Source organism: Atractosteus spatula (genome assembly GCF_055471065.1).
Source record: "Atractosteus spatula isolate fAtrSpa1 chromosome 24 unlocalized genomic scaffold, fAtrSpa1.hap1 SUPER_24_unloc_1, whole genome shotgun sequence".
NCBI lineage: Eukaryota > Metazoa > Chordata > Actinopteri > Semionotiformes > Lepisosteidae > Atractosteus > Atractosteus spatula.
The window spans coordinates 729,150-756,333 of record NW_028296641.1 but is presented as its reverse complement, the minus strand read 5'-3'; the positions used below and the strand labels follow the sequence as shown (position 1 = coordinate 756,333).

The 27,184-nt window shown below is 49.2% G+C and overlaps 1 protein-coding gene across 1 annotated transcript in view; it reads left to right on the top strand.

Moving 5' to 3' along the window:
• LOC148810756 (serine/threonine-protein kinase MRCK alpha-like) overlaps nt 1–24,908 on the top strand; it is a 44,763-nt gene extending 19,855 nt beyond the window's left edge. Inside the window, exons 35-38 of the mRNA XM_088908999.1 lie at nt 16,676–16,793; nt 22,493–22,698; nt 23,304–23,370; nt 23,459–24,908. Coding sequence (XP_088765125.1) covers nt 16,676–16,793; nt 22,493–22,698; nt 23,304–23,353 — 374 coding nt within the window. The 3' untranslated portion in view covers nt 23,354–23,370; nt 23,459–24,908. The remainder of the gene's footprint in view (nt 1–16,675; nt 16,794–22,492; nt 22,699–23,303; nt 23,371–23,458) is intronic.
• Nucleotides 24,909–27,184: the final 2,276 nt, after the last annotated feature.

Sequence of the window (27,184 nt, the reverse complement as noted above, 5' to 3'; positions counted from 1 at the left end):
TAGTACTGTATAACTGCACTGAGACACACTGGACTGTAGTACTGTATAACTGCACTGTGAGACACACTGGACTGTAGTACTGTATAACTGCACTGCTGGAGACACACTGGACTGTAGTACTGTATAACTGCACTGTGAGACACACTGGACTGTAGTACTGTATAACTGCACTGCTGGAGACCCACTGGACTGTAGTACTGTATAACTGCACTGAGACACACTGGACTGTAGGACTGTATAACTGCACTGCTGGAGACACACTGGACTGTAGTACTGTATAACTGCACTGCTGGAGACCCACTGGACTGTAGTACTGTATAACTGCACTGTGAGACACACTGGACTGTAGTACTGTATAACTGCACTGTGAGACACACTGGACTGTAGGACTGTATAACTGCATTGTGAGACACACTGGACTGTAGTACTGTATAACTGCTCTGCTGGAGACACACTGGACTGTAGGACTGTATAACTGCACTGTGAGACACACTGGACTGTAGTACTGTATAACTGCACTGCTGGAGACACACTGGACTGTAGGACTGTATAACTGCACTGCTGGAGACCCACTGGACTGTAGTACTGTATAACTGCACTGCTGGAGACCCACTGGACTGTAGTACTGTATAACTGCACTGCTGGAGACACACTGGACTGTAGGACTGTATAACTGCACTGTGAGACACACTGGACTGTAGTACTGTATAACTGCACTGCTGGAGACACACTGGACTGTAGTACTGTATAACTGCACTGTGAGACACACTGGACTGTAGTACTGTATAACTGCACTGCTGGAGACCCACTGGACTGTAGTACTGTATAACTGCACTGAGACACACTGGACTGTAGGACTGTATAACTGCACTGCTGGAGACACACTGGACTGTAGTACTGTATAACTGCACTGCTGGAGACCCACTGGACTGTAGTACTGTATAACTGCACTGTGAGACACACTGGACTGTAGTACTGTATAACTGCACTGTGAGACACACTGGACTGTAGGACTGTATAACTGCATTGTGAGACACACTGGACTGTAGTACTGTATAACTGCACTGCTGGAGACACACTGGACTGTAGGACTGTATAACTGCACTGTGAGACACACTGGACTGTAGTACTGTATAACTGCACTGCTGGAGACACACTGGACTGTAGGACTGTATAACTGCACTGCTGGAGACCCACTGGACTGTAGTACTGTATAACTGCACTGCTGGAGACCCACTGGACTGTAGTACTGTATAACTGCACTGCTGGAGACCCACTGGACTGTAGTACTGTATAACTGCCCTGTGAGACACACTGCACTGTAGTACTGTATAACTGCACTGTGAGACCCACTAGACTGTAGTACTGTATAACTGCACTGCTGGAGACCCACTGGACTGTAGTACTGTATAACTGCACTGTGAGACACACTGGACTGTAGTACTGTATAACTGCACTGTGAGACACACTGGACTGTAGTACTGTATAACTGCACTGTGAGACACACTGCACTGTAGTACTGTATAACTGCACTGTGAGACACACTGCACTGTAGTACTGTATAACTGCACTGTGAGACACACTGGACTGTAGTACTGTATAACTGCACTGTGAGACACACTGCACTGTAGTACTGTATAACTGCACTGTGAGACACACTGGACTGTAGTACTGTATAACTGCACTGCTGGAGACACACTGGACTGTAGGACTGTATAACTGCACTGCTGGAGACACACTGGACTGTAGGACTGTATAACTGCACTGTGAGACCCACTGGACTGTAGTACTGTATAACTGCACTGTGAGACACACTGGACTGTAGTACTGTATAACTGCACTGTGAGACACACTGGACTGTAGTACTGTATAACTGCACTGCTGGAGACACACTGCACTGTAGTACTGTATAACTGCACTGCTGGAGACCCACTGGACTGTAGTACTGTATAACTGCACTGTGAGACACACTGGACTGTAGGACTGTATAACTGCACTGTGAGACACACTGGACTGTAGTACTGTATAACTGCACTGCTGGAGACCCACTGGACTGTAGTACTGTATAACTGCACTGTGAGACCCACTGGACTGTAGTACTGTATAACTGCACTGTGAGACACACTGGACTGTAGGACTGTATAACTGCACTGCTCGAGACCCACTGGACTCTAGTACTGTATAACTGCACTGTGAGACACACTGGACTGTAGGACTGTATAACTGCACTGCTGGAGACACACTGCACTGTAGTACTGTATAACTGCACTGTGAGACACACTGGACTGTAGTACTGTATAACTGCACTGCTGGAGACACACTGGACTGTAGTACTGTATAACTGCACTGCTGGAGACACACTGCACTGTAGTACTGTATAACTGCACTGTGAGACACACTGGACTGTAGTACTGTATAACTGCACTGTGAGACACACTGGACTGTAGGACTGTATAACTGCACTGCTGGAGACCCACTGGACTGTAGTACTGTATAACTGCACTGTGAGACCCACTGGACTGTAGTACTGTATAACTGCACTGCTGGAGACACACTGCACTGTAGTACTGTATAACTGCACTGTGAGACACACTGGACTGTAGTACTGTATAACTGCACTGTGAGACACACTGGACTGTAGTACTGTATAACTGCACTGCTGGAGACACACTGGACTGTAGTACTGTATAACTGCACCGTGAGACACACTGGACTGTAGGACTGTATAACTGCACTGCTGGAGACCCACTGGACTGTAGGACTGTATAACTGCACTGCTGGAGACCCACTGGACTGTAGTACTGTATAACTGCACTGTGAGACACACTGGACTGTAGTACTGTATAACTGCACTGCTGGAGACCCACTGGACTGTAGTACTGTATAACTGCACTGTGAGACACACTGGACTGTAGTACTGTATAACTGCACTGCTGGAGACACACTGGACTGTAGGACTGTATAACTGCACTGCTGGAGACACACTGGACTGTAGTACTGTATAACTGCACTGTGAGACACACTGGACTGTAGTACTGTATAACTGCACTGTGAGACACACTGGACTGTAGTACTGTATAACTGCACTGCTGGAGACACACTGGACTGTAGTACTGTATAACTGTACTGTGAGACACACTGGACTGTAGTACTGTATAACTGCACTGTGAGACACACTGGACTGTAGTACTGTATAACTGCACTGCTGGAGACACACTGGACTGTAGTACTGTATAACTGTACTGTGAGACACACTGGACTGTAGTACTGTATAACTGCACTGTGAGACCCACTGGACTGTAGTACTGTATAACTGCACTGCTGGAGACACACTGGACTGTAGTACTGTATAACTGTACTGTGAGACACACTGGACTGTAGTACTGTATAACTGCACTGTGAGACCCACTGGACTGTAGTACTGTATAACTGCACTGCTGGAGACACACTGCACTGTAGTACTGTATAACTGCACTGTGAGACACACTGGACTGTAGTACTGTATAACTGCACTGCTGGAGACCCACTGGACTGTAGTACTGTATAACTGCACTGTGAGACACACTGGACTGTAGTACTGTATAACTGCACTGCTGGAGACACACTGGACTGTAGTACTGTATAACTGCACTGTGAGACCCACTGGACTGTAGTACTGTATAACTGCACTGTGAGACACACTGGACTGTAGTACTGTATAACTGCACTGCTGGAGACCCACTGGACTGTAGGACTGTATAACTGCACTGCTGGAGACACACTGGACTGTAGGACTGTATAACTGCACTGTGAGACCCACTGGACTGTAGTACTGTATAACTGCACTGCTGGAGACACACTGCACTGTAGTACTGTATAACTGCACTGTGAGACACACTGGACTGTAGTACTGTATAACTGCACTGCTGGAGACACACTGCACTGTAGTACTGTATAACTGCACTGTGAGACACACTGGACTGTAGGACTGTATATCTGCACTGTGAGACACACTGGACTGTAGGACTGTATAACTGCACTGTGAGACACACTGGACTGTAGTACTGTATAACTGCACTGCTGGAGACCCACTGGACTGTAGTACTGTATAACTGCACTGTGAGACACACTGGACTGTAGTACTGTATAACTGCACTGCTGGAGACACACTGGACTGTAGTACTGTATAACTGCACTGCTGGAGACCCACTGGACTGTAGTACTGTATAACTGCACTGTGAGACACACTGCACTGTAGTACTGTATAACTGCACTGTGAGACACACTGCACTGTAGTACTGTATAACTGCACTGTGAGACACACTGGACTGTAGTACTGTATAACTGCACTGCTGGAGACACACTGGACTGTAGTACTGTATAACTGCACTGTGAGACACACTGGACTGTAGGACTGTATAACTGCACTGTGAGACACACTGGACTGTAGGACTGTATAACTGCACTGTGAGACACACTGGACTGTAGTACTGTATAACTGCACTAAGACACACTGGACTGTAGGACTGTATAACTGCACTGCTGGAGACCCACTGGACTGTAGTACTGTATAACTGCACTGTGAGACACACTGGACTGTAGTACTGTATAACTGCACTGTGAGACACACTGGACTGTAGTACTGTATAACTGCACTGCTGGAGACACACTGGACTGTAGTACTGTATAACTGCACTGTGAGACACACTGGACTGTAGTACTGTATAACTGCACTGAGACACACTGGACTGTAGTACTGTATAACTGCACTGCTGGAGACACACTGGACTGTAGTACTGTATAACTGCACTGAGACACACTGGACTGTAGGACTGTATAACTGCACTGCTGGAGACACACTGGACTGTAGTACTGTATAACTGCACTGTGAGACACACTGGACTGTAGGACTGTATAACTGCACTGAGACACACTGGACTGTAGGACTGTATAACTGCACTGTGAGACACACTGGACTGTAGGACTGTATAACTGCACTGAGACACACTGGACTGTAGTACTGTATAACTGCACTGCTGGAGACCCACTGGACTGTAGTACTGTATAACTGCACTGTGAGACACACTGGACTGTAGTACTGTATAACTGCACTGTGAGACACACTGGACTGTAGGACTGTATAACTGCACTGTGAGACACACTGGACTGTAGTACTGTATAACTGCACTAAGACACACTGGACTGTAGTACTGTATAACTGCACTGTGAGACACACTGGACTGTAGGACTGTATAACTGCACTGAGACACACTGGACTGTAGGACTGTATAACTGCACTGTGAGACACACTGGACTGTAGGACTGTATAACTGCACTGCTGGAGACCCACTGGACTGTAGTACTGTATAACTGCACTGTGAGACACACTGGACTGTAGTACTGTATAACTGCACTGTGAGACACACTGGACTGTAGTACTGTATAACTGCACTGCTGGAGACACACTGGACTGTAGTACTGTATAACTGCACTAAGACACACTGGACTGTAGTACTGTATAACTGCACTGTGAGACACACTGGACTGTAGGACTGTATAACTGCATTGAGACACACTGGACTGTAGGACTGTATAACTGCACTGCTGGAGACCCACTGGACTGTAGGACTGTATAACTGCACTGCTGGAGACCCACTGGACTGTAGTACTGTATAACTGCACTGAGACCCACTGGACTGTAGTACTGTATAACTGCACTGTGAGACACACTGGACTGTAGGACTGTATAACTGCACTGCTGGAGACACACTGGACTGTAGTACTGTATAACTGCACTGCTGGAGACCCACTGGACTGTAGTACTGTATAACTGCACTGTGAGACACACTGGACTGTAGTACTGTATAACTGCACTCCTGGAGACCCACTGGACTGTAGTACTGTATAACTGCACTGTGAGACACACTGGACTGTAGTACTGTATAACTGCACTGCTGGAGACCCACTGGACTGTAGGACTGTATAACTGCACTGTGAGACACACTGGACTGTAGTACTGTATAACTGCATTGTGAGACACACTGGACTGTAGTACTGTATAACTGCACTGTGAGACACACTGGACTGTAGTACTGTATAACTGCACTGCTGGAGACACACTGGACTGTAGTACTGTATAACTGCACTGTGAGACACACTGGACTGTAGGACTGTATAACTGCATTGTGAGACACACTGGACTGTAGTACTGTATAACTGCACTGCTGGAGACACACTGGACTGTAGGACTGTATAACTGCACTGTGAGACACACTGGACTGTAGTACTGTATAACTGCACTGCTGGAGACACACTGGACTGTAGGACTGTATAACTGCACTGCTGGAGACCCACTGGACTGTAGTACTGTATAACTGCACTGCTGGAGACCCACTGGACTGTAGTACTGTATAACTGCACTGCTGGAGACCCACTGGACTGTAGTACTGTATAACTGCCCTGTGAGACACACTGCACTGTAGTACTGTATAACTGCACTGTGAGACCCACTAGACTGTAGTACTGTATAACTGCACTGCTGGAGACCCACTGGACTGTAGTACTGTATAACTGCACTGTGAGACACACTGGACTGTAGTACTGTATAACTGCACTGTGAGACACACTGCACTGTAGTACTGTATAACTGCACTGTGAGACACACTGCACTGTAGTACTGTATAACTGCACTGTGAGACACACTGGACTGTAGTACTGTATAACTGCACTGTGAGACACACTGCACTGTAGTACTGTATAACTGCACTGTGAGACACACTGGACTGTAGTACTGTATAACTGCACTGCTGGAGACACACTGGACTGTAGGACTGTATAACTGCACTGCTGGAGACACACTGGACTGTAGGACTGTATAACTGCACTGTGAGACCCACTGGACTGTAGTACTGTATAACTGCACTGTGAGACACACTGGACTGTAGTACTGTATAACTGCACTGTGAGACACACTGGACTGTAGTACTGTATAACTGCACTGCTGGAGACACACTGCACTGTAGTACTGTATAACTGCACTGCTGGAGACCCACTGGACTGTAGTACTGTATAACTGCACTGTGAGACACACTGGACTGTAGGACTGTATAACTGCACTGTGAGACACACTGGACTGTAGTACTGTATAACTGCACTGCTGGAGACCCACTGGACTGTAGTACTGTATAACTGCACTGTGAGACCCACTGGACTGTAGTACTGTATAACTGCACTGTGAGACACACTGGACTGTAGGACTGTATAACTGCACTGCTCGAGACCCACTGGACTCTAGTACTGTATAACTGCACTGTGAGACACACTGGACTGTAGGACTGTATAACTGCACTGCTGGAGACACACTGCACTGTAGTACTGTATAACTGCACTGTGAGACACACTGGACTGTAGTACTGTATAACTGCACTGCTGGAGACACACTGGACTGTAGTACTGTATAACTGCACTGCTGGAGACACACTGCACTGTAGTACTGTATAACTGCACTGTGAGACACACTGGACTGTAGTACTGTATAACTGCACTGTGAGACACACTGGACTGTAGGACTGTATAACTGCACTGCTGGAGACCCACTGGACTGTAGTACTGTATAACTGCACTGTGAGACCCACTGGACTGTAGTACTGTATAACTGCACTGCTGGAGACACACTGCACTGTAGTACTGTATAACTGCACTGTGAGACACACTGGACTGTAGTACTGTATAACTGCACTGTGAGACACACTGGACTGTAGTACTGTATAACTGCACTGCTGGAGACACACTGGACTGTAGTACTGTATAACTGCACCGTGAGACACACTGGACTGTAGGACTGTATAACTGCACTGCTGGAGACCCACTGGACTGTAGGACTGTATAACTGCACTGCTGGAGACCCACTGGACTGTAGTACTGTATAACTGCACTGTGAGACACACTGGACTGTAGTACTGTATAACTGCACTGCTGGAGACCCACTGGACTGTAGTACTGTATAACTGCACTGTGAGACACACTGGACTGTAGTACTGTATAACTGCACTGCTGGAGACACACTGGACTGTAGGACTGTATAACTGCACTGCTGGAGACACACTGGACTGTAGTACTGTATAACTGCACTGTGAGACACACTGGACTGTAGTACTGTATAACTGCACTGTGAGACACACTGGACTGTAGTACTGTATAACTGCACTGCTGGAGACACACTGGACTGTAGTACTGTATAACTGTACTGTGAGACACACTGGACTGTAGTACTGTATAACTGCACTGTGAGACACACTGGACTGTAGTACTGTATAACTGCACTGCTGGAGACACACTGGACTGTAGTACTGTATAACTGTACTGTGAGACACACTGGACTGTAGTACTGTATAACTGCACTGTGAGACCCACTGGACTGTAGTACTGTATAACTGCACTGCTGGAGACACACTGGACTGTAGTACTGTATAACTGTACTGTGAGACACACTGGACTGTAGTACTGTATAACTGCACTGTGAGACCCACTGGACTGTAGTACTGTATAACTGCACTGCTGGAGACACACTGCACTGTAGTACTGTATAACTGCACTGTGAGACACACTGGACTGTAGTACTGTATAACTGCACTGCTGGAGACCCACTGGACTGTAGTACTGTATAACTGCACTGTGAGACACACTGGACTGTAGTACTGTATAACTGCACTGCTGGAGACACACTGGACTGTAGTACTGTATAACTGCACTGTGAGACCCACTGGACTGTAGTACTGTATAACTGCACTGTGAGACACACTGGACTGTAGTACTGTATAACTGCACTGCTGGAGACCCACTGGACTGTAGGACTGTATAACTGCACTGCTGGAGACACACTGGACTGTAGGACTGTATAACTGCACTGTGAGACCCACTGGACTGTAGTACTGTATAACTGCACTGCTGGAGACACACTGCACTGTAGTACTGTATAACTGCACTGTGAGACACACTGGACTGTAGTACTGTATAACTGCACTGCTGGAGACACACTGCACTGTAGTACTGTATAACTGCACTGTGAGACACACTGGACTGTAGGACTGTATATCTGCACTGTGAGACACACTGGACTGTAGGACTGTATAACTGCACTGTGAGACACACTGGACTGTAGTACTGTATAACTGCACTGCTGGAGACCCACTGGACTGTAGTACTGTATAACTGCACTGTGAGACACACTGGACTGTAGTACTGTATAACTGCACTGCTGGAGACACACTGGACTGTAGTACTGTATAACTGCACTGTGAGACACACTGCACTGTAGTACTGTATAACTGCACTGTGAGACACACTGCACTGTAGTACTGTATAACTGCACTGTGAGACACACTGGACTGTAGTACTGTATAACTGCACTGCTGGAGACACACTGGACTGTAGTACTGTATAACTGCACTGTGAGACACACTGGACTGTAGGACTGTATAACTGCACTGTGAGACACACTGGACTGTAGGACTGTATAACTGCACTGTGAGACACACTGGACTGTAGTACTGTATAACTGCACTAAGACACACTGGACTGTAGGACTGTATAACTGCACTGCTGGAGACCCACTGGACTGTAGTACTGTATAACTGCACTGTGAGACACACTGGACTGTAGTACTGTATAACTGCACTGTGAGACACACTGGACTGTAGTACTGTATAACTGCACTGCTGGAGACACACTGGACTGTAGTACTGTATAACTGCACTGTGAGACACACTGGACTGTAGTACTGTATAACTGCACTGAGACACACTGGACTGTAGTACTGTATAACTGCACTGCTGGAGACACACTGGACTGTAGTACTGTATAACTGCACTGAGACACACTGGACTGTAGGACTGTATAACTGCACTGCTGGAGACACACTGGACTGTAGTACTGTATAACTGCACTGTGAGACACACTGGACTGTAGGACTGTATAACTGCACTGAGACACACTGGACTGTAGGACTGTATAACTGCACTGTGAGACACACTGGACTGTAGGACTGTATAACTGCACTGAGACACACTGGACTGTAGTACTGTATAACTGCACTGCTGGAGACCCACTGGACTGTAGTACTGTATAACTGCACTGTGAGACACACTGGACTGTAGTACTGTATAACTGCACTGTGAGACACACTGGACTGTAGGACTGTATAACTGCACTGTGAGACACACTGGACTGTAGTACTGTATAACTGCACTAAGACACACTGGACTGTAGTACTGTATAACTGCACTGTGAGACACACTGGACTGTAGGACTGTATAACTGCACTGAGACACACTGGACTGTAGGACTGTATAACTGCACTGTGAGACACACTGGACTGTAGGACTGTATAACTGCACTGCTGGAGACCCACTGGACTGTAGTACTGTATAACTGCACTGTGAGACACACTGGACTGTAGTACTGTATAACTGCACTGTGAGACACACTGGACTGTAGTACTGTATAACTGCACTGCTGGAGACACACTGGACTGTAGTACTGTATAACTGCACTAAGACACACTGGACTGTAGTACTGTATAACTGCACTGTGAGACACACTGGACTGTAGGACTGTATAACTGCATTGAGACACACTGGACTGTAGGACTGTATAACTGCACTGCTGGAGACCCACTGGACTGTAGGACTGTATAACTGCACTGCTGGAGACCCACTGGACTGTAGTACTGTATAACTGCACTGAGACCCACTGGACTGTAGTACTGTATAACTGCACTGTGAGACACACTGGACTGTAGGACTGTATAACTGCACTGCTGGAGACACACTGGACTGTAGTACTGTATAACTGCACTGCTGGAGACCCACTGGACTGTAGTACTGTATAACTGCACTGTGAGACACACTGGACTGTAGTACTGTATAACTGCACTCCTGGAGACCCACTGGACTGTAGTACTGTATAACTGCACTGTGAGACACACTGGACTGTAGTACTGTATAACTGCACTGCTGGAGACCCACTGGACTGTAGGACTGTATAACTGCACTGTGAGACACACTGGACTGTAGTACTGTATAACTGCATTGTGAGACACACTGGACTGTAGTACTGTATAACTGCACTGTGAGACACACTGGACTGTAGTACTGTATAACTGCACTGCTGGAGACACACTGGACTGTAGTACTGTATAACTGCACTGTGAGACACACTGGACTGTAGTACTGTATAACTGCACTGAGACACACTGGACTGTAGTACTGTATAACTGCACTGCTGGAGACACACTGGACTGTAGGACTGTATAACTGCACTGTGAGACCCACTGGACTGTAGTACTGTATAACTGCACTGTGAGACACACTGGACTGTAGTACTGTATAACTGCACTGTGAGACACACTGGACTGTAGTACTGTATAACTGCACTGCTGGAGACACACTGCACTGTAGTACTGTATAACTGCACTGCTGGAGACCCACTGGACTGTAGTACTGTATAACTGCACTGTGAGACACACTGGACTGTAGGACTGTATAACTGCACTGTGAGACACACTGGACTGTAGGACTGTATAACTGCACTGCTGGAGACACACTGGACTGTAGTACTGTATAACTGCACTGCTGGAGACCCACTGGACTGTAGTACTGTATAACTGCACTGTGAGACCCACTGGACTGTAGTACTGTATAACTGCACTGTGAGACACACTGGACTGTAGGACTGTATAACTGCACTGCTCGAGACCCACTGGACTCTAGTACTGTATAACTGCACTGTGAGACACACTGGACTGTAGGACTGTATAACTGCACTGCTGGAGACACACTGCACTGTAGTACTGTATAACTGCACTGTGAGACACACTGGACTGTAGTACTGTATAACTGCACTGCTGGAGACACACTGGACTGTAGTACTGTATAACTGCACTGCTGGAGACACACTGCACTGTAGTACTGTATAACTGCACTGTGAGACACACTGGACTGTAGTACTGTATAACTGCACTGCTGGAGACACACTGGACTGTAGTACTGTATAACTGCACTGCTGGAGACACACTGGACTGTAGTACTGTATAACTGCACTGTGAGACACACTGGACTGTAGGACTGTATAACTGCACTGCTGGAGACCCACTGGACTGTAGTACTGTATAACTGCACTGTGAGACCCACTGGACTGTAGTACTGTATAACTGCACTGCTGGAGACACACTGCACTGTAGTACTGTATAACTGCACTGTGAGACACACTGGACTGTAGTACTGTATAACTGCACTGTGAGACACACTGGACTGTAGTACTGTATAACTGCACTGCTGGAGACACACTGGACTGTAGTACTGTATAACTGCACCGTGAGACACACTGGACTGTAGGACTGTATAACTGCACTGCTGGAGACCCACTGGACTGTAGGACTGTATAACTGCACTGCTGGAGACCCACTGGACTGTAGTACTGTATAACTGCACTGTGAGACACACTGGACTGTAGTACTGTATAACTGCACTGCTGGAGACCCACTGGACTGTAGTACTGTATAACTGCACTGTGAGACACACTGGACTGTAGTACTGTATAACTGCACTGCTGGAGACACACTGGACTGTAGGACTGTATAACTGCACTGCTGGAGACACACTGGACTGTAGTACTGTATAACTGCACTGTGAGACACACTGGACTGTAGTACTGTATAACTGCACTGTGAGACACACTGGACTGTAGTACTGTATAACTGCACTGCTGGAGACACACTGGACTGTAGTACTGTATAACTGTACTGTGAGACACACTGGACTGTAGTACTGTATAACTGCACTGTGAGACACACTGGACTGTAGTACTGTATAACTGCACTGCTGGAGACACACTGGACTGTAGTATTGTATAACTGTACTGTGAGACACACTGGACTGTAGTACTGTATAACTGCACTGTGAGACCCACTGGACTGTAGTACTGTATAACTGCACTGCTGGAGACACACTGGACTGTAGTACTGTATAACTGTACTGTGAGACACACTGGACTGTAGTACTGTATAACTGCACTGTGAGACCCACTGGACTGTAGTACTGTATAACTGCACTGCTGGAGACACACTGCACTGTAGTACTGTATAACTGCACTGTGAGACACACTGGACTGTAGTACTGTATAACTGCACTGCTGGAGACCCACTGGACTGTAGTACTGTATAACTGCACTGTGAGACACACTGGACTGTAGTACTGTATAACTGCACTGCTGGAGACACACTGGACTGTAGTACTGTATAACTGCACTGTGAGACCCACTGGACTGTAGTACTGTATAACTGCACTGTGAGACACACTGGACTGTAGTACTGTATAACTGCACTGCTGGAGACCCACTGGACTGTAGGACTGTATAACTGCACTGCTGGAGACACACTGGACTGTAGGACTGTATAACTGCACTGTGAGACCCACTGGACTGTAGTACTGTATAACTGCACTGCTGGAGACACACTGCACTGTAGTACTGTATAACTGCACTGTGAGACACACTGGACTGTAGTACTGTATAACTGCACTGCTGGAGACACACTGCACTGTAGTACTGTATAACTGCACTGTGAGACACACTGGACTGTAGTACTGTATAACTGCACTGCTGGAGACACACTGCACTGTAGTACTGTATAACTGCACTGTGAGACACACTGGACTGTAGTACTGTATAACTGCACTGCTGGAGACACACTGGACTGTAGTACTGTATAACTGCACTGTGAGACACACTGGACTGTAGGACTGTATATCTGCACTGTGAGACACACTGGACTGTAGGACTGTATAACTGCACTGTGAGACACACTGGACTGTAGTACTGTATAACTGCACTGCTGGAGACCCACTGGACTGTAGTACTGTATAACTGCACTGTGAGACACACTGGACTGTAGTACTGTATAACTGCACTGCTGGAGACACACTGCACTGTAGTACTGTATAACTGCACTGTGAGACACACTGGACTGTAGTACTGTATAACTGCACTGCTGGAGACACACTGGACTGTAGTACTGTATAACTGCACTGTGAGACACACTGGACTGTAGGACTGTATAACTGCACTGTGAGACACACTGGACTGTAGGACTGTATAACTGCACTGTGAGACACACTGGACTGTAGTACTGTATAACTGCACTAAGACACACTGGACTGTAGGACTGTATAACTGCACTGCTGGAGACCCACTGGACTGTAGTACTGTATAACTGCACTGTGAGACACACTGGACTGTAGTACTGTATAACTGCACTGTGAGACACACTGGACTGTAGTACTGTATAACTGCACTGCTGGAGACACACTGGACTGTAGTACTGTATAACTGCACTGTGAGACACACTGGACTGTAGTACTGTATAACTGCACTGAGACACACTGGACTGTAGTACTGTATAACTGCACTGCTGGAGACACACTGGACTGTAGTACTGTATAACTGCACTGAGACACACTGGACTGTAGGACTGTATAACTGCACTGCTGGAGACACACTGGACTGTAGTACTGTATAACTGCACTGTGAGACACACTGGACTGTAGGACTGTATAACTGCACTGAGACACACTGGACTGTAGGACTGTATAACTGCACTGTGAGACACACTGGACTGTAGGACTGTATAACTGCACTGAGACACACTGGACTGTAGTACTGTATAACTGCACTGCTGGAGACCCACTGGACTGTAGTACTGTATAACTGCACTGTGAGACACACTGGACTGTAGTACTGTATAACTGCACTGTGAGACACACTGGACTGTAGGACTGTATAACTGCACTGTGAGACACACTGGACTGTAGTACTGTATAACTGCACTGTGAGACACACTGGACTGTAGTACTGTATAACTGCACTGTGAGACACACTGGACTGTAGGACTGTATAACTGCACTGCTGGAGACCCACTGGACTGTAGTACTGTATAACTGCACTAAGACACACTGGACTGTAGTACTGTATAACTGCACTGTGAGACACACTGGACTGTAGGACTGTATAACTGCACTGAGACACACTGGACTGTAGGACTGTATAACTGCACTGTGAGACACACTGGACTGTAGGACTGTATAACTGCACTGCTGGAGACCCACTGGACTGTAGGACTGTATAACTGCACTGTGAGACACACTGGACTGTAGTACTGTATAACTGCACTGTGAGACACACTGGACTGTAGTACTGTATAACTGCACTGCTGGAGACACACTGGACTGTAGTACTGTATAACTGCACTAAGACACACTGGACTGTAGTACTGTATAACTGCACTGTGAGACACACTGGACTGTAGTACTGTATAACTGCACTGTGAGACACACTGGACTGTAGGACTGTATAACTGCATTGAGACACACTGGACTGTAGGACTGTATAACTGCACTGCTGGAGACCCACTGGACTGTAGGACTGTATAACTGCACTGCTGGAGACCCACTGGACTGTAGTACTGTATAACTGCACTGAGACCCACTGGACTGTAGTACTGTATAACTGCACTGTGAGACACACTGGACTGTAGGACTGTATAACTGCACTGCTGGAGACACACTGGACTGTAGTACTGTATAACTGCACTGCTGGAGACCCACTGGACTGTAGTACTGTATAACTGCACTGTGAGACACACTGGACTGTAGTACTGTATAACTGCACTCCTGGAGACCCACTGGACTGTAGTACTGTATAACTGCACTGTGAGACACACTGGACTGTAGTACTGTATAACTGCACTGCTGGAGACCCACTGGACTGTAGGACTGTATAACTGCACTGTGAGACACACTGGACTGTAGTACTGTATAACTGCATTGTGAGACACACTGGACTGTAGTACTGTATAACTGCACTGTGAGACACACTGGACTGTAGTACTGTATAACTGCACTGCTGGAGACACACTGGACTGTAGTACTGTATAACTGCACTGTGAGACACACTGGACTGTAGTACTGTATAACTGCACTGAGACACACTGGACTGTAGTACTGTATAACTGCACTGCTGGAGACACACTGGACTGTAGTACTGTATAACTGCACTGAGACACACTGGACTGTAGGACTGTATAACTGCACTGCTGGAGACACACTGGACTGTAGTACTGTATAACTGCACTGTGAGACACACTGGACTGTAGGACTGTATAACTGCACTGAGACACACTGGACTGTAGGACTGTATAACTGCACTGTGAGACACACTGGACTGTAGTACTGTATAACTGCACTGAGACACACTGGACTGTAGTACTGTATAACTGCACTGCTGGAGACCCACTGGACTGTAGTACTGTATAACTGCACTGTGAGACACACTGGACTGTAGTACTGTATAACTGCACTGTGAGACACACTGGACTGTAGGACTGTATAACTGCACTGTGAGACACACTGGACTGTAGTACTGTATAACTGCACTGTGAGACACACTGGACTGTAGTACTGTATAACTGCACTGTGAGACACACTGGACTGTAGGACTGTATAACTGCACTGCTGGAGACCCACTGGACTGTAGTACTGTATAACTGCACTAAGACACACTGGACTGTAGTACTGTATAACTGCACTGAGACACACTGGACTGTAGGACTGTATAACTGCACTGTCCTGTACTTGTGTCTCTGCAGAGGAGGAGTTTGCTATTCCAGAGACGAAGGTAAACAGCCACAGGCAGCTGCAGCGAACGAAGTCCAAGAGGAAATTCAACTTCGGCCTCTCAGAGGAGCAGAGAGCTGAGCAGCGCAGGTAAATACTGGAGTGTCCAGTCAGTGTGTCTGTATTAACCCCCCTCTCTCTCAGTGCAGTGTTCATGTACTGGAGTGTCCAGTCAGTGTGTCTGTATTAACCCCCCTCTCTCTCAGTGCAGTGTTAATGTACTGGAGTGTCCAGTCAGTGTGTCTGTATTAACCCCCCTCTCTCTCAGTGCAGTGTTAATGTACTGGAGTGTCCAGTCAGTGTGTCTGTATGAACCCCTCTCTCTCTCAGTGCAGTGTTAATGTACTGGAGTGTCCAGTCAGTGTGTCTGTATGAACCCCTCTCTCTCTCAGTGCAGTGTTCATGTACTGGAGTGTCCAGTCAGTGTGTCTGTATGAATCCCTCTCTCAGTGCAGTGTTCATGTACTGGAGTGTCCAGTCAGTGTGTCTGTATGAACCCCTCTCTCTCTCAGTGCAGTGTTAATGTACTGGAGTGTCCAGTCAGTGTGTCTGTATGAACCCCTCTCTCTCTCAGTGCAGTGTTCATGTACTGGAGTGTCCAGTCAGTGTGTCTGTATGAATCCCTCTCTCAGTGCAGTGTTCATGTACTGGAGTGTCCAGTCAGTGTGTCTGTATGACCCCCTCTCTCTCTCAGTGCAGTGTTCATGTACTGGAGTGTCCAGTCAGTGTGTCTGTATGAACCCCTCTCTCTCTCAGTGCAGTGTTCATGTACTGGAGTGTCCAGTCAGTGTGTGTGTATGAACCCCTCTCTCTCTCAGTGCAGTGTTCATGTACTGGAGTGTCCAGTCAGTGTGTCTGTATGAACCCCTCTCTCTCTCAGTGCAGTGTTAATGTACTGGAGTGTCCAGTCAGTGTGTCTGTATTAACCCCTCTCTCTCAGTGCAGTGTTAATGTACTGGAGTGTCCAGTCAGTGTGTGTGTATTAACCCCCCTCTCTCTCAGTGCAGTGTTCATGTACTGGAGTGTCCAGTCAGTGTGTCTGTATTAACCCCCCTCTCTCTCAGTGCAGTGTTAATGTACTGGAGTGTCCAGTCAGTGTGTGTGTATGAACCCCTCTCTCTCTCAGTGCAGTGTTCATGTACTGGAGTGTCCAGTCAGTGTGTCTGTATGAACCCCTCTCTCTCTCAGTGCAGTGTTAATGTACTGGAGTGTCCAGTCAGTGTGTCTGTATTAACCCCTCTCTCTCAGTGCAGTGTTAATGTACTGGAGTGTCCAGTCAGTGTGTGTGTATTAACCCCTCTCTCTCTCAGTGCAGTGTTAATGTACTGGAGTGTCCAGTCAGTGTGTGTGTATGAACCCCTCTCTCTCTCAGTGCAGTGTTCATGTACTGGAGTGTCCAGTCAGTGTGTCTGTATGAACCCCTCTCTCTCTCAGTGCAGTGTTAATGTACTGGAGTGTCCAGTCAGTGTGTGTGTATTAACCCCTCTCTCTCTCAGTGCAGTGTTAATGTACTGGAGTGTCCAGTCAGTGTGTCTGTATGAACCCCTCTCTCTCAGTGCAGTGTTCATGTACTGGAGTGTCCAGTCAGTGTCTGTATGAACCCCTCTCTCTCAGTGCAGTGTTCATGTACTGGAGTGTCCAGTCAGTGTCTGTATGAACCCCTCTCTCTCTCTCTCAGTGCGGTGTTCATGTACTGGAGTGTCCAGTCAGTGTGTCTGTATGAACCCCTCTCTCTCTCTCTCAGTGCAGTGTTAATGTACTGGAGTGTCCAGTCAGTGTGTCTGTATGAACCCCCCTCTCTCTCAGTGCAGTGTTCATGTACTGGAGTGTCCAGTCAGTGTATCTGTATTAACCCCCCTCTCTCTCAGTGCGGTGTTCATGTACTGGAGTGTCCAGTCAGTGTCTGTATGAACCCCTCTCTCTCTCAGTGCAGTGTTAATGGACTGGAGTGTCCAGTCAGTGTGTGTGTATTAACCCCTCTCTCTCTCAGTGCAGTGTTCATGTACTGGAGTGTCCAGTCAGTGTGTGTGTATGAACCCCTCTCTCTCTCAGTGCAGTGTTCATGTACTGGAGTGTCCAGTCAGTGTGTCTGTATGAACCCCTCTCTCTCTCAGTGCAGTGTTCATGTACTGGAGTGTCCAGTCAGTGTGTCTGTATGAACCCCTCTCTCTCTCAGTGCAGTGTTCATGTACTGGAGTGTCCAGTCAGTGTGTGTGTATGAACCCCTCTCTCTCAGTGCAGTGTTCATGTACTGGAGTGTCCAGTCAGTGTGTCTGTATTAACCCCCCTCTCTCTCTCAGTGCAGTGTTAATGTACTGGAGTGTCCAGTCAGTGTGTCTGTATTAACCCCCCTCTCTCTCAGTGCAGTGTTCATGTACTGGAGTGTCCAGTCAGTGTGTCTGTATTAACCCCCCTCTCTCTCAGTGCAGTGTTAATGTACTGGAGTGTCCAGTCAGTGTGTCTGTATGAACCCCTCTCTCTCTCAGTGCAGTGTTAATGTACTGGAGTGTCCAGTCAGTGTGTCTGTATTAACCCCTCTCTCTCTCAGTGCAGTGTTAATGTACTGGAGTGTCCAGTCAGTGTGTGTGTATGAACCCCTCTCTCTCTCAGTGCAGTGTTCATGTACTGGAGTGTCCAGTCAGTGTGTGTGTATGAACCCCTCTCTCTCTCAGTGCAGTGTTCATGTACTGGAGTGTCCAGTCAGTGTGTCTGTATGAACCCCTCTCTCTCTCAGTGCAGTGTTAATGTACTGGAGTGTCCAGTCAGTGTGTCTGTATTAACCCCTCTCTCTCAGTGCAGTGTTAATGTACTGGAGTGTCCAGTCAGTGTGTGTGTATTAACCCCTCTCTCTCTCAGTGCAGTGTTAATGTACTGGAGTGTCCAGTCAGTGTGTCTGTATGAACCCCTCTCTCTCAGTGCAGTGTTCATGTACTGGAGTGTCCAGTCAGTGTCTGTATGAACCCCTCTCTCTCAGTGCAGTGTTCATGTACTGGAGTGTCCAGTCAGTGTCTGTATGAACCCCTCTCTCTCTCTCTCAGTGCGGTGTTCATGTACTGGAGTGTCCAGTCAGTGTGTCTGTATGAACCCCTCTCTCTCTCTCTCAGTGCAGTGTTAATGTACTGGAGTGTCCAGTCAGTGTGTCTGTATGAACCCCCCTCTCTCTCAGTGCAGTGTTCATGTACTGGAGTGTCCAGTCAGTGTATCTGTATTAACCCCCCTCTCTCTCAGTGCGGTGTTCATGTACTGGAGTGTCCAGTCAGTGTCTGTATGAACCCCTCTCTCTCTCAGTGCAGTGTTAATGGACTGGAGTGTCCAGTCAGTGTGTGTGTATTAACCCCTCTCTCTCTCAGTGCAGTGTTCATGTACTGGAGTGTCCAGTCAGTGTGTGTGTATGAACCCCTCTCTCTCTCAGTGCAGTGTTCATGTACTGGAGTGTCCAGTCAGTGTGTCTGTATGAACCCCTCTCTCTCTCAGTGCAGTGTTCATGTACTGGAGTGTCCAGTCAGTGTGTGTGTATGAACCCCTCTCTCTCTCAGTGCAGTGTTAATGTACTGGAGTGTCCAGTCAGTGTGTCTCTATGAACCCCCCTCTCTCTCAGTGCAGTGTTAATGTACTGGAGTGTCCAGTCAGTGTCTGTATGAACCCCTCTCTCTCTCTCAGTGCAGTGTTCATGTACTGGAGTGTCCAGTCAGTGTGTCTGTATGAACCCCTCTCTCTCTCAGTGCAGTGTTCATGTACTGGAGTGTCCAGTCAGTGTGTCTGTATTAACCCCTCTCTCTCTCAGTGCAGTGTTCATGTACTGGAGTGTCCAGTCAGTGTGTCTGTATGAACCCCTCTCTCTCTCAGTGCAGTGTTCATGTACTGGAGTGTCCAGTCAGTGTGTCTGTATGAACCCCCCTCTCTCTCAGTGCAGTGTTCATGTACTGGAGTGTCCAGTCAGTGTGTCTGTATTAACCCCTCTCTCTCTCAGTGCAGTGTTAATGTACTGGAGTGTCCAGTCAGTGTGTCTGTATGAACCCCTCTCTCTCTCAGTGCGGTGTTAATGTACTGGAGTGTCCAGTCAGTGTGTCTGTATGAACCCCCCTCTCTCTCAGTGCAGTGTTCATGTACTGGAGTGTCCAGTCAGTGTGTCTGTATTAACCCCTCTCTCTCTCAGTGCAGTGTTCATGTACTGGAGTGTCCAGTCAGTGTGTCTGTATGAACCCCTCTCTCTCTCAGTGCAGTGTTAATGTACTGGAGTGTCCAGTCAGTGTGTCTGTATTAACCCCTCTCTCTCAGTGCAGTGTTAATGTACTGGAGTGTCCAGTCAGTGTGTGTGTGTGAACCCCTCTCTCTCTCAGTGCAGTGTTCATGTACTGGAGTGTCCAGTCAGTGTGTCTGTATTAACCCCTCTCTCTCTCAGTGCAGTGTTAATGTACTGGAGTGTCCAGTCAGTGTGTCTGTATGAACCCCTCTCTCTCTCAGTGCAGTGTTCATGTACTGGAGTGTCCAGTCAGTGTGTCTGTATGAACCCCCCTCTCTCTCAGTGCAGTGTTCATGTACTGGAGTGTCCAGTCAGTGTGTGTGTATGAACCCCTCTCTCTCTCAGTGCAGTGTTAATGTACTGGAGTGTCCAGTCAGTGTGTCTGTATGAACCCCTCTCTCTCTCTCAGTGCAGTGTTAATGTACTGGAGTGTCCAGTCAGTGTGTCTGTATGAACCCCTCTCTCTCAGTGCAGTGTTCATGTACTGGAGTGTCCAGTCAGTGTGTCTGTATTAACCCCTCTCTCTCAGTGCAGTGTTAATGTACTGGAGTGTCCAGTCAGTGTGTGTGTATTAACCCCTCTCTCTCTCAGTGCAGTGTTCATGTACTGGAGTGTCCAGTCAGTGTGTCTGTATGAACCCCTCTCTCTCTCTCAGTGCAGTGTTCATGGACTGGAGTGTCCAGTCAGTGTGTCTGTATGAACCCCTCTCTCTCTCAGTGCAGTGTTAATGTACTGGAGTGTCCAGTCAGTGTGTCTGTATGAACCCCTCTCTCTCTCAGTGCAGTGTTCATGTACTGGAGTGTCCAGTCAGTGTGTCTGTATGAACCCCTCTCTCTCTCAGTGCAGTGTTCATGTACTGGAGTGTCCAGTCAGTGTGTCTGTATGAACCCCTCTCTCTCTCAGTGCAGTGTTAATGTACTGGAGTGTCCAGTCAGTGTGTCTGTATGAACCCCTCTCTCTCTCAGTGCAGTGTTCATGTACTGGAGTGTCCAATCAGTGTGTGTATTAACCCACAGTGCAGCCATATCACTCTCACAACTGGCAGCCCACTGGAGCTCAGCAGGTGTGAGCCTAGTCAGTACCTGTAGGGGAGACTCCTGGGAAAGCTAAGGTTGCTGCTGGAAGAGGTGTTAGTGGGGCCAGCAGGGGGCGCTCACCCTGCGGTCTGTGTGGATCCTAATGCCCCAGTATAGTGACGGGGACACTACACTGTAAAAAGGCGCTGTCCTTCGGATGAGACATAAAACCGAGGTCCTGACTCTCTGTGGTCATTAAAAGAGTAGGGGTGTTACCCCAGTGTCCTGGCCCAATTTCCCCCCTGGCCTTTACCCCTCATGGCCTCCTAATAACCCCCCTCTCTGAACTGGCTCCATCGCTCTGCTCTCCTCCCCACTGAGAGCTGGGGTGTGGGGAGCAGACTGGCACATCATCCAGGTGGGGCTGCACACTGGTGGGGGTGGAGGGGATCCCCCTGACCTGTAAAGCGCTGTATGAGTGTAAGCAATGATTACTATTATAATAATTACAACCCCTCTCTGTCTCTCAGGGTGATGATGAGAGACCCGTCTCTGCGCTCCAAGCTCATCTCGAACCCCACTAACTTCAGCCACCTGGTCCACGTCGGGCCCGGGGTGGAGGTCCCGGGGACCGTGGGGGACCCCCGTGCTGCCCCAGTCCCGTATCGTCCCCGCAGCGCCACAGAGTCACAGCGCCCCCTGTCGGCCGAGACGCAGCGTCTGCGTGAGTACCGTGGTAAGAGGCATGTGGCGCCGGTAAACACACGCACACGCACACACACAGACACACACACACAGACACTGGTGCAGCCTGGCTGAGACGACACAGGTCTGCAGTGGGGATTCAGGTCTTAATGATTAATATAGCGCCTTTCAGGCTAAAGGATTGCAACGCACTTCATATATGGGACAGGACTCACTTCACCCCTGAGTGACAGCGGTCCCCCTGGGAGACACACACACACACACACACACACACACACACACACTCCATCTGACCAGGGGAGTTGTGACGATCTGCTGCACCAGGGGCACTATGGGGAGGTTAGGAAGGGTACACTGATCCAGACTGCAGTGGGGTCACACTCCTGCTCTTCCTGATGCCCCGGGTTCGATCATGAGCTCCCAGCACAGTGTCCGCAGGAGAAGAGCGCCACCTACTGGGCTACCAGCACCCCCGACAGCAGCCCCTGGGTCTTCCTCTGTCGGGGGCCTGGCCGTGCGCGGACCCCTGTGCTGGTCGCCCAGAAGCAGGGAAACGGCCGACACGGGGCCCAGCTCTCTCGAGTTTGATTTTGTGGTGTTTTTGAGCTGATGGAACCCGCGTCTCTCTGCCGGCAGAGAAGCGCCAGTCCCACGGCTCGCTGTCCGACGACCTGCTCGCGGAGTGAGGCGCCGGCGCCGCGCGGTGAGTCTCCTCCCGGCCCCCTCCTCCTCCTCCTCCTCCTCTCCCTCCCGCTCCCCCACCCCTCTCTCATCGCTCCTCTCTCTGACAGCCGGAACCGGGGCCCACAGCACCATCTCTCTGCACCAGCGCCGGGAACCGGGACCGGCTGCTCCCGGACTCGCCACCAGGGGGCGCCCGGGGCGCGGCTCTCCGCTCCAGCTCGCGCCGGGAGCTGCCGCTCGCCGCTCGATTTGATTAAAACGCTGTTTTTAGTTTTTTTTATGACTGTTTTTAGGATTGTTCTTCATTTAGGATCTTTAAAACGGCCAAGTGCAATGGTGTGAACACATAGTCCTTATTACTTTTATTAAAGAAAGCAGGCATGCAGGAAACACGAATAACCGTCTGCTTTAACAAATGGGTTTTATATTTTTAAATCTTGTGTGTTTTAGGTGCCAGGGCATTTGCGGTTATGTAACTGATGTAAAACAAATGCTATTGCTGTTGTGAGACAGGAAACAGGATCCAAACAGGACCCCGAGCCTCCTGAGTCGGTTCGCTCTCCAGTAAACTGACCCTTTGACATCCCTGCTGGGAGCACTGGGCACCACTGGGCTGTGTGGTGATATCTCCACACACAACATCACAGACACTGTACTGTGCTTTTACCCTGATCTCACTGGGCTCTGCTGTACTGGGCTTTTACCCTGATCTCACTGGGCTTTACTGCCCTGTACTGTGCTTTTACCCTGATCTCACTGGGCTTAAGTCACAGGGAGCAGAGACACAGAGCTCACAGTAAGGTTACAGGGAGCAGAGACACAAGGGGGTCACAGTAAAGTTACAGGAGTAGAAATGGGGTCACAGTAAAGTTACAGGAGTAGAAACAGAGGGGGTCACAGTAAAGTTACAGGAGTAGAAATGGGGTCACAGTAAGGTTACAGGAGTAGAAACAGAGGGGGGGTCACAGTAAAGTTACAGGAGTAGAAATGGGGTCACAGTAAAGTTACAGGAGTAGAAACAGAGGGGGGGTCACAGTAAAGTTACAGGAGTAGAAATGGGGTCACAGTAAAGTTACAGGAGTAGAAACAGAGGGGGGGTCACAGTAAAGTTACAGGAGTAGAAATGGGGTCACAGTAAAGTTACAGGAGTAGAAACAGAAGGGGGTCACAGTAAGGTTACAGGAGTAGAAACAGAGGGGGTCACAGTAAAGTTACAGGAGTAGAAATGGGGTCACAGTAAAGTCACTTTCTTCCTGCAATGTGTTCCCTCGTGCCTAGACTTCATTTCAGCAAAATGCTGTGTTTTGCAAAGTGTGCCTTATTTCCACAGTACCAGTTCAGGTATATGAATTCAATTAAACTGTTATAAATGCGATATTTTGTAGGGCGTTGGGGGGGGGATTTAAATATTTGCAATATACATTTTTATCTATTTATGATGTTTTACCTTTTCGCCTTTTTTGTAACCAAGTGGTTGTATCTGTTCTGTGTGGGTGTGGCTGTCCGGCTGGCTGTGCGCTGAGCTCGGGGGGATTTATAAATGAGTGTTGACAGACAGACGGCTTGTGTTGTCTCTCCTGGTCTCAGCTGTGCTCTGGAATCCTGTGCTTCTGATTCCCGGGAGCGTGATTATCCTGCAACCCAAGATCCTCACGCTCAAACAAGGGGCTGTCTTCAGCACTGCCACCGAAACGCCACCCAGAGGACACGAGTGGCAGCTGCAGAGAAGTGCATTCTCCAGAGAGAGCAGGAGGCTCTTCTTTACACAGAGAGTAGCGGGTGAATGGAACAGGCTGTGGTGTTGAAGCCGATGTGCTGGCTGGAAAGGCTGGGCCGGATCCTGGGACGATTTATCTCCACTCTTTCATCGTGTGCCGCTGGTTGATCAGAGTGATCAGTTCTCTGCTCCTGCCCTCCCCCGATCGGTGTCACTGATCTGCTCTGGGAGGAGCTGTGAAGATTGAAATCCGAGAGTGACCTGGGTTCAGTGAGAGGGGGAGTGTGGGGCGCAGGTCCGGGCCTGTCCGGGTCAGCTGGTTTCCCGGAGTGTGGGGCGCAGGTCCGGGCCTGTCCGGCTCAGGAGACGGTCTCCGAGCTCAGACAGTGACTCTCCGAGCCCCCAGAGCCGGTGATCTCAGTCTCCCAGACAAAGCAAAACAGGAGACCAGCCGCCCGTGCCCTATCCCTGCTCCGTGCATCCCGTATTCCTGGACTCGCCTCCGAGCTGCTGTTTCTCCGAATCCCAGCCTGGCAGGGGCCCGTGGGGGGGGTCACTGTGTAGTCCGCAGGGCTGCGGGGTCACAGGAGCCCAGACTGAACCCCAGATCGCTGCACTGGGGCTCCGGTCGAGGTCACGTCACAGAGGGGAATCCAGACAGCGCAGGGCTCCGCCCACTTCGAACCGGGGCCGTAGCCCCTGCTCCGCTCTACGAGCTCGGCAAGCTGCGCCCTGAGTTTCAGTCACAGGAACGTGAGACAGCAGGGGAGAGTGAGTCCTGCCGATAGACTCCTGGTGGAAAAGGAAACCAGGAGGACAGGAGGTCCGGTGGTTCAGGTCCGGTCTTGTCAGACGAGGGGGACAGGAGGTCCGGTGGTTCAGGTCCGGTCTTGTCGGACGAGGGGGACAGGAGGTCCAGTGGTTCAGGTCCGGTCTTGTCAGACGAGGGGGACAGGAGGTCCGGTGGTTCAGGTCCGGTCTTGTCAGACCAGGAGGACAGGAGGTTCAGGTCCGGTCTTGTCAGACCAGGGGGACAGGTGGTCCGGTGGTTCAGGTCCGGTCTTGTCAGACCAGGGGGACAGGAGGTCCGGTGGTTCAGGTCCTGTCTTGTCAGACTAGGAGGACAGGAGGTCCGGTGGTTCAGGTCCTGTCAGACCAGTGCCTCTGCAGTCAGAGCTCTTTCCTGGCCGCCAGCCTGTTCCCACAGAGCAGGGGTTAATGGCAAACACATGTCCAGCTGTTTGAGGGGGCGCGGTTTCCACTGCGCTGCTCACTTCCAGGGGTGCACGACCCCCTCCTGTCACTGGATTTCCTTCATGAGAAACTGTCTGCAGCTTCCCCAAATGAGAAACTGAACCCTTGTACCAGGACACCCCTGTACCCCAGATTTAGATACTGAAGCCCTGGTACCCCAGTGCTTGTACCAGGACACCACTATACCCCAGAATGAGATCAGACTGCTGCGCACTGTGAGTCTAACTGACAGCACTGTCACACCTGGAGCGGATCAGACTGCTGCGCACTGGGAGTCTGACTGACAGCACTGTCACACCTGGAGCGGATCAGACTGCTGCGCACTGGGAGTCTGACTGACAGCACTGTCACACCTGGAGCGGATCAGACTGCTGCGCAGTTATTCTGAGTGGTTTCCTTGGTGATGACATTGCTGTGGAAACAGCAGTGCTTGTGTTGGAAAACGCCCGGGAGAATGATGAGGCAGTTCTCGCCAGGGAAGAGAATGGAGGCGAGAGGCGGCGGAGCACAGAGCTGCTGTCTGATTCAGAGCTGAGGGCGGCGTGTCTCAGCCTGGCTTTGGCCTTATAAGGGAAGTGAAGATGTTTTCCAGCAATGGGGCGTTTCTGAGAACTCAGCTGAGGAATATGTGACAGAGCCAGACTGTGTAATGAGCAGCCGAGCCACACAGAGCCACGCACACTCACACAGCCCCACGCAGACTCACACAGCCCCACACAGACTCACGCACACTCACGCAGCCCCACACAGACTCACGCACACTCACGCAGCCCCACACAGACTCACGCACACTCACACAGCCCCACGCAGACTCACACAGCCCCACACAGACTCACGCACACTCACACAGCCCCACGCAGAC